Source organism: Pinus tabuliformis, chromosome 8 (assembly GCF_031772625.1).
Source record: "Pinus tabuliformis cultivar Carrire ecotype Pingquan chromosome 8, CPIR1, whole genome shotgun sequence".
NCBI classification, from domain to species: domain Eukaryota; kingdom Viridiplantae; phylum Streptophyta; class Pinopsida; order Pinales; family Pinaceae; genus Pinus; species Pinus tabuliformis.
Window position 1 is genome coordinate 691,299,132 of NC_142294.1, and position 9,542 is coordinate 691,308,673.

General features: G+C 39.0%; 1 protein-coding gene across 1 annotated transcript; it reads left to right on the forward strand.

The window, feature by feature from the left end:
* The first annotated feature begins 1,159 nt into the window (after positions 1 to 1,159).
* On the forward strand, positions 1,160 to 1,789 carry LOC149237484 (uncharacterized). The gene has a single exon (XM_089369292.1). It carries the CDS (start codon positions 1,160 to 1,162, stop codon positions 1,787 to 1,789), a length of 630 nt encoding a protein of 209 aa, XP_089225418.1.
* Positions 1,790 to 9,542: the final 7,753 nt, after the last annotated feature.

A 9,542-nucleotide genomic window follows, 5' to 3' on the forward strand; every position in this document is an offset into this window, starting at 1 on the left:
ACGATAAACAAACCACACAAAGCCAAATTGTAATGATACAATCAGCCAGTGTCCGTTGGAGTCGGGCCCTTAGCTTCCAATGGCACACCGCCAGAATTTACTTCAGACGCAGAGGGAAAATAATACCAAAGATATTATATTAACGCATCAACGATAGTACAGCAAAAGCTAAGTCTCAAAGAGACTCGATAGTCTGAGTTCCAACTGACTGTGAAGTCTATAAACAGAGAATAAAGATACAAGATAAAAACCAGAGTCCCTCAAGTCTTCAATGCTACCCTTTTTATACTAGTGATGGCGGAGTTAACCAGACAACAAAATAATTGAAAGTAACGATCCCTCAGGATCAAAGATCCTGAGGGATCTATTAAGCTGTTAACTCCTCTCTTTTCTTTGCCTAGTCTTCCGAACTGACAGCTCCTTATCTCGTCCCAGATTGATTTGCCGAGATTTGCTCGCCCTGGTCTGGACTTTAGTTAGTTACGAAGGGACAACCGTTATCTTCTCATGGAACTCCAGTTTTGCACTGCGTCTTCCTCCTTTTGTCATTTTCTGCATAAAGAAGACAATTATTAATGATTGGTCATTCGTGCTCATTCTTATTACATTCTTCTTACTTTATAACAAATAAAGGATTACAAACATTGCTTGAAACATCACTAAATTATGCATCAAAACATACCTTTCCAATGCTCTACACCTTAGAAGCTCTAAACTTTAATAGAAGGTACCTTCTTTGGATTATAGGGGGGATTTTAACATGATAACAAAATTGGAGAAAAAGATTGGGGGCAAAAACGGGCTGGAACAGGAAAACACCCATTTCAAAGACTTCATCCAGAACACATCTCTGATAGATTTGCATTTCTGTAATGTAACTTTTACGTGGAGCAATCGAGGAGCTGGAAAGCATCAAATAGCCTCCAAATTGGATCGGTTTCTAATTTCAGACAACTCAATTCATCTAGGGGGAGACATTTCAGCGGCCATTCTTCCACACTCAGGATCCGATCACTGGCCTATTGCCCTTCAATGGCAACGTACTGGTAGTACCACAAGAAGACATTTTCGCTTCGAGGAATTCTAGTTTACCAATCCCTCCTTCAAAGACTTTGTTCACTCTACATGGACATCCTTCAGCCCTCCAGAAGGCTCCAAGATGTTCCAGTTCCAACAGAAACTCAAACATCTAAAATTCTACCTTAAGCGATGGAATAGTGAGACCTTCGGAAACATCTTCAAGGCGCAACATGATCTTCAAAATTCCCTAGCGGAATTGCAACAAGAAATAAGCACAGGAGGCCACACAAAAAGAAACCTTGAGCAAGAGCATCACATCCACAATCAGCTAGAGGAGAGAAGAAAGCAAGAGGAGATATACTGGAAGCAAAAGTCCAGAATCAGATGTTTGAAAGAGAGAGAACGAAACACTAAATTCTTCCACAGAACCACTGTTCAACGAAGAATGTGCAATAATATCCCTTTCATACAAAAACCAGGAGGGGAAAGGGTTGAACAGCATGAGGAAATTGAGAAGGAATTCGTCAATCACTTCAAGCAATTCCATCAAGAGCCTGAAATCAACAGACGTCCTGCAATTGAAAGAATCACACACAATGTGCCAAAAATAATCACGGAGGAGCACAATGAACTCCTCCTCTGTCCAATTCAAACACAGGAAGTGGACATTGCTATGGCTCAGCTTAAATATGGAAAAGCTATGAGCCCAGACGGCTTCACCACCACTTTCTTTCACAAGTTCTGGGAGCTGATAAAGTTGGAAGTCTAGCAAGTGGTAGAGGAATCGCGAACATATCATTGGTTGCTTCCCTCTCTTAAATCCACTTTCATCGCCCAAATCCCTAAAGAGGAGGACTCAATCACTCCAGACAAATTTAGGTCGATTTCTCTCTGCAACGTAATATACAAAGTCATCTCTAAAGTCATTGCAAACAGGCTAAAGCCCCTCTTGCCAATGCTCATTTCTCAGGAACAGTCTGGATATGTGGAAGGAAGACTGATTATGGACGGCATCATCCTCTCGCATGAGATCATACACACTCTCAAGCATTCAAATGAGGCAAGTATGCTCCTAAAACTTGATCTTTCGAAAGCATTTGATAAGCTCAGATGGAATTACATACAACAAATGCTAATTTCTTTCAGATTCAGTCCCACATTGATCTGTTGGATTATGAGTCTAATCTCCTTCACTTGCTTCTCCATTCTCGTGAATGGGATACCCTCTCGCCCCTTCTCCCCCTCCCGAGGTATAAGGCAAGGTGACCCCATACCCCCCTTCCTCTTTGTATTAATGGCTGAAGGCCTGGGACGTCACATTAAAAATGCCCTTCACTCACATCAGCTCAAAGGCCTCTCCATTCATCATTCGCCTGCCATATCTCATCAGCAATTTGTTGATGACACTATGCTATTCGGCTACCCCTCCATCCAAGAAGCCTCCAGATTTAAAGCTGTGCTCAATGACTTCGCCGAAGCCTCTGGAGCCAGCATCAACTGCTCAAAATCGCAGATCTTTTTCTTTAATACCCCTCCAGTTGTCAAGTCTGCAATAGTCCGCATTTTGGGGTTCCTTATCACCACCCTTCCCTCCAAATACCTTGGAGACCCGTAGCTGTCTCTACCATCAAGCATTCCTCATGGTGCAACCTAATTGAAAAGCTCGAATCCCATCTCAACCAATGGTCGCACAGAGCTCTGAACTTAGTTAGTCACGCAGTTCTCATAAAGGCTGTCTTTCAAGCAATTCCGCTATACTTATTCTCCATCCTGGCTGTGCCAAAGTGGGTCCTAAAAAGACTAAGGAATATTCAGAGAGGATTCCTATGGGGAAGCACTACAACTAATCGCAAATGGGCCCTGGTAAAGTGGAGCATAGTTTGCAAACCAAAAGAAAAAGGAGGCATCGGCCTTCGAGATCTCGAGCATAGCAACGCCATCATGGGAGCCAAAATATGGTGGCAATGGCTCACCAGCCGAGGGAAAGCTTGGTTCACATTATGGACGGCCAAGTATGCCAATCACCCACCCTAGGAAGAGCTCATCAGATTAACGCCCAATGACAAAGGATCGCTAATTTGGAATGCAGCCAGAGAACACTACCAAATGATCCAGAAGCACAATTTTTGGGAGGTAAGAAACAACAACAACACTAGATTCTGGACAGATGGCTGGAATCAAATGCCTCTTCTCAGCCATGTACTTAACCTGCCACCAGAAAACATCAGGGAGGAGCCACAGCAAGCAAATATTAGGGAGTACTGGACCCAGGAAATTGAGAAGGGCTTTAGGATTTGGAAACCGGGCAACCAAGTAATCACAAATGAAGATCGCCAAACTACCAAGGATCCGGATAGGGAACTGAGCAAAAGAAGAATCAGGTACGATGAAAGCAGAGACATTCTAAGATGGGGATATCAGTCTAAAGGATACTTCACCACATCCGAGGCCTACAAAATCATCTGCAATAATTCTGATCCCCAGGACCCAATCTAGAGCAAAATCTGTAGCTTTGGCTCCTGGCCTAAAATATATCATTTTCTCTGGTTGGTAGGACATCAGAGAATTCTAAATTGGGACAATCTTATAAGAAGAAACTTTCATGGCTCCTCCATTTGTTTCAGTTGCAGTGTCCATGAGGAAACTCTCCAACATCTACTCGACTCTTGTCCCTTGGCTAATCAGCTATGGGAAAAGGCAAGCTTTAGATGTCAAAGAAGATGCAGACTTGAGAATGAAATCACAAACTCAATATGACAGTGGCAACGGGACCCTGACAAGAGTGAAATCCTCAATCATCTATGGAGACTAGTTCCCGGGCTAATCCTATGGAGCATATGGAAGGAATGAAATAAGCGCATATTCAAAAATCAGTGCTCTTCGATAGACAATATATGGAACCTGCTCTGTAGAAATCTTCAAGAGACTCTTATGCTAAGATCTTGGAAGGAGGAGGACTGGCCTACGCTAGATAATGAGAAAGCCATTATGGAAAACTGGAAAATACATGTTACTCAAGGATCTCACAAGCAAAACCATTCTGAAAGCAATACTCAAAAACAAGTCACATGGAAACCCCCACTAAAGCATACATTCAAACTCAACTTTGATGGTGCCTCCAAAGGGAATCTCGGACTCACAGGCTTTGGAGGAATAATAAGTAATCATGAAGGTGAACCCCTGATACTATATTACGGAAACATTGGATGGGACACCAATAACTCAGCTGAGTTAGAGGGACTATGGCAGGGAATCCTACTTGCTTGGGGTCACAACTTTCATCCTTTGGAGGTGGAAGGGGACTCTCAGATCCTCATAAATATGGCCAAAAATATCCTAAATGGATCTCACACCAGGAAAATAGCCACCAGCTGGAGGCTCGAAGCAAGACTGGAAGCCATAGAACTTGAGCTCCACAGAAATAAAGCAATCACCTTCACTCACATAAAAAGGGAGGGTAACAAGGTTGCCGAATTCATGGCCAATGTGGGGGTGGAGAATGACCACTCTCTAATCACAGGGCAACTGAATACTATTTCAACACATGACAAAGCTCAAGAATACTCTCATCTGGTCCAAAAAGATGCAGTTCGCCCGGATGCGAGTGTTAGATAGGATGGGATGGGCGTGGATGGCAGGCCACATGCCGGCCACAGGCCATCATGTGCCAGACGTTCGAGGCATAGGTAATGCAAGCGACTGGTATAAGGTGACGCTGCAGAGCATATAAAATGCCCTACATGGTAATTCGGCTCAAGCGGAGGTTGCAGTTATGGCGGGTGAGCTCCAAGGTAAGGCAGTTGAGGCTATAAACAATGTTGCAGTGTATGGTCAGGGAATGTTGGTGGCTCTTCCTTCGGGCAGGTCTTTTCAATTCCGGTTTCCTTGCCTCTCTGTCTCTACCGGGATATCCTCTTTGTTTGCTTGGCTCATTCAGCAGTCTGTTCCGGCAGCTGGTTGTTTGGATTATTCCGTGGTCTGTTTGAATTTCCTCCCCTTGACCCCTGTAAGAATGGTGAGACCTCGACAGCGTCTACTTAGCCGTCGAGGAACTTCCAGAGGAGGAACCTCTCGCAGTCACGAGGCGGATAATGTTTTCCATTTCTGTCATTGCAATAACTTACGCTCCACTGGAGATAATCCCCTTCACTCCAGTCAATTGATGGACGCGGGTGCATCGAGCTCGGCTGCCTTACCTGCCTTCGGCTCTGCTATCTTCAATTTTAGCAGTTCTATGAATAACCCGCAGATTAGTGCACATGTTTCGGTCCTGTTCATTGAACATTCCCAGGAAGGAAATGACTCCCTGGATGAACATGGGCAGAGGAAGATTGACAACAAGATGCAAGAAGCAAAGGTTCCTGAAACTAATCCAGAGAAGGAGGTTAAAGATCCTGCCTCAGACCTGGAAAATGTATCGGAAAGCAGGCTCAATCAGAGGGAGAGGACCAGCAAAGCAGAAGACACTACTCCCACTATTGCTGAAAGGGAAGCTTACGGTTGGTGCCAGGTTGAGGAGGTGCAAATGCACGAATAGTGATGCCCGAGCTTAAGGTTCACATGGCTCTTTTGTCTAGTCTTCTGGTCTCTTTTGCTATCTGTTTTGGCTTAGTTTTGGCATCAATGCTTTGTGTTTATGTCTCTGATACTTCGTTAATGGGTTGGTTACTGTTAGTCTCCCCTGCATGGGATAATCCAGATTTCTGGTTGGCGCCCCTGCGTGGGCTAGCTCTTTTGGATGGTTTCACTTCTTTGTTTGGCGCCCCTGCGTGGGCTAGTAACAATGTAAACTTTGAAACGGGAACTGATACTATTACCCGTTTCATAGAGATAGCAAAAAAATGACCCGATTTTCAAAAGTGGTGATGCAGAATACACATGTTTTTTTTAGAACATGGTTTTTGGAAATTTTTTTTTTCATGTTCAAGGATGAAATCAAGTTTTAGAATGGTAGTGATTTTCATGCTGATTTTAAAAAGTGAGTATTCTGCATCACACCCTTTTTTTAAAAGACCTACTTTTTGACTTTTAATTTTCTTGTGTGTGAAATGTAAAAAAATATTTTCTAAATTTGATAGTTTTTTAAGTCGTCATTTTATTCATATTTTCTTGTTCTCTATCTTATTTTTTTTTTTTTAGGGGGGTTTTTATTGTTTTGCGTTTTTAAATTAGAAAGTCGATAGTTTGAATTTTAGATAATCTACATATTTATACATCCTTAATTAATTTTTCAATCCACATGAAATAATTGTTTCTAAAAAACAACATTTTTTAACAATGGACATAAAAATAACCATTTTTAACATAAATATAACAAAAAAACTAAACGTTTTGATAATTTTTTGCTAGAATTAACATGTCAAAATCACAATTTTATACAAAAATATTAACTAAAAATTGTCAAATAATAGTTTTTTTTATGAATTTCATGTCAAAAAAATAATAATAACAACTTTTTTTTCAAAAAATAATAATTAACTTAAAAATCAATGCGAAAATCACAAATTACAAATATTGAACACATAACAACTTTAATTCATTGATTATTCTTTTCATAAAATGTCAGAGTCAAAACATTGCAAAGCTTGATTTCTAGGTATAACTTAAATTTAATCAAGAATGTCACGTAATCCAAACTCTTCGTCCTCTAGAGTTTCATCATTTTCATCTTCCACAATATTTTATGCTTCCTTTTGCTCAATTTCCTCTTCAATGGGTCTTTGATGTCTGCAAATCTCCCAATATATGTCTTTCCAAACATTCCATGTAATGGTGGTTGGGTTTCCTTTGCCTTTTTTGCCACACGTGATTCATTAAAGTCCCCTTTCCTCAACCCAATTTCTTGCATTTCATCTGGAAGAAATTGAAGAGCATTAATTCTTTGCTGAATGAAATTGCATTGTAATGGATCTTTCTCAATTGCAATGCAATTTCTTCCTTTTTGAAGGAAGCATGCTAGTGTTGTACCTAATTATCAAGCACAAAAAAATAATGAAGTAAATTAGTACAATGACATATTAATTAAAAAAAGAACATATTGAAATTCAATTCCATGTGGCAAAACCTACCTGAGCCAGAAAATAAATCCAGAACTCAATCTCCTTCATTTGAACATATGTCTATAAGATAGTTAATCAATAATTGTGGTTTCTGATAAATGTTAACTATCTCTCCTTTCGTTTCTTTGTCTTCATATGTTAGTTTTTTCACAACAGCATCATAAGTCAGTATTTGGCTATGACTCTTTCTCTCCACCCGATTAAAAATCATAGACATATGGCTATCATCTTTTGCCCAACTATCAATATGAATGAACTCACAGTCATTTATAAATTGTTGATCTTCATTGTTAAGAAGATTTGACTTTTGCCTGTAACATAAAATAGTAAAAGTTCAATTAACTTTTACATAAATCATTTTTTCAACATTAATCAAATATAAATTTAAACATCTTACCATGTAAGCTGCATCCTTGAATTTGTTTTCCCCTTGAAGCTTGACAATACCATTGCCAATTGTGTGTCTGAATGAAATGTCACAAATCTCCATAATGGTGATGACGTCACTTCCATAAATCCCGCCACCACTTTATTAAAAGCTTGATAAGTATAAGGGTCACTATCATAGTAAATGTTTGGAATATTGAAACCATGGGGAATATCTGCAATAACCAGGGCATAATCCCTTTTTGGTACGAGTTTAGCAATGTCTTCACAGTCGCCTTGTATTACTTGATATTGAAAAGTGTTTAGCCCATTCCAAATGAAATGATTAAGAGTTGGATCAAGTACAACATTCTTAATACGTTGCTTTCTCAGTCTTTCAATCTTTATTTTTTCAATAAAAGTCTTGAAATTGTCTGGTGCTCCATTCTCTTCTTTCTTCATCTTTTACCAAACAAACAAATGTATGTGTAAGTTTTAAATTAAAAATAGTACACAGATGATTAAAACTGAATGTATAGATCAAGTTACCTTTTTAAATGCAAGATAAAAATCTTTTAATGTTGATGTAGAACTTGAATCTGGATAGTTGCGTACAACATCATCCCAACTATCTTCATTCAACAGTTTAACCATTTGTTCCTGAATTTTCATGTAAACTTTGTGACTGCATAGATAAAGTAAGAAAAAGTTAATATAATGATATGTATAACAAATACTACCAATAACAACATGTTTTATTTAAAAGATAACTATAATCATGGAAATAAGTAAAAATAATTCAGCAAACTTACTTTTGAAATTCTTCAGACATTTCTTCCAATGATAATTCCCCTGACCTCACACGAGATAATATTGTTTTGACAATTTTTTCATCTTTCACTCCTTGCATCGCCCTCCAAGGCGTGATGGTCATATCGTCTGGAAGTTGCTTCAGTTCAGGAGCCGATTTATTGTTGCTACATATCAATGGCTTAGACTTTTTGACCCTCTGGTTTTTAATGCCAATGTCTTCCCACATGCTAAAAATGTCATCAATCAAATTCCAAATATCTCCAGTTCTAAATGCCAATTGGAAAATGTTATCAATACCTCTGAATAAATCGCTATATCTGCTGTCTTTTCCACCTTTTGAATTGGTTTTCTCTTCAATTTGATAGCCTATTTCCATACAACATTCCTTTCGGAAATCTGTAGTAATATTTATCTTATTCCCACCACATTTTTCTAGGAATTCACTATGAATAAATCTAACCTTTTGGATCAAAGTCATAGACATCCTATATTCATTATCTGAATTATGATCCATTGCCACTAACTTTGCTTCTGTTTCATTTAAACCAGCATAAATGACACATTTCATTGTTTCAAAACGTGGGTTATTAGGATATTCCTCCATCAATTGTCTTTGAGCTTCAACAGAATGGTTCCCCCAAGCACATAATAATTGTATTCAAAACATTTTGACTTATCAAATGCTTCTTTGTTGGGAACTTGAAGTGGATCAATAAGAAGCACATAACTAACCACATGAGCATATGGATTGTACCTCATCGATGTCTTCAAGTTTTGAACATGCAGATGATGTGGCTTTCTGATTTGATATTGGCATTGTCCTTCACTTGCCTTATAGGTTTGTCTGACATTTAACTGAAATGTACGACCACCATCAATTAAGTTTCTCTTTGTCAAATTCTGTCGAATGGCATTTTGTTTTGTTTTGATTATGCCATCATCTAAATCAGCTCCTAGTGTAATGATTTCTCTACTTTCTTTTGAAGTTTCACTAGGTTCTTGACTGCTGGTAATGACTACTTCAAGATCTTCAACTCTACTTTTTTTCGTCATAACATTCTCAAGAGATCTATTCTTGGGCATTGTTACTTTTGGTCTTTTACGACCTTCTTCAGTTCCAATGTCATCTTCAGTAATGGCAACATATGCTTCATTGTCAATTTCAACTTCATCGTCCTCAAAAGTGACTTGTTTACCCTTGCTAGATTTATCCACCAGAGGCCTTTTTTTCTGATTCTTTGGATGTAGTTTTGTAGCATCGTCAATTACTACATTTTCCATGTT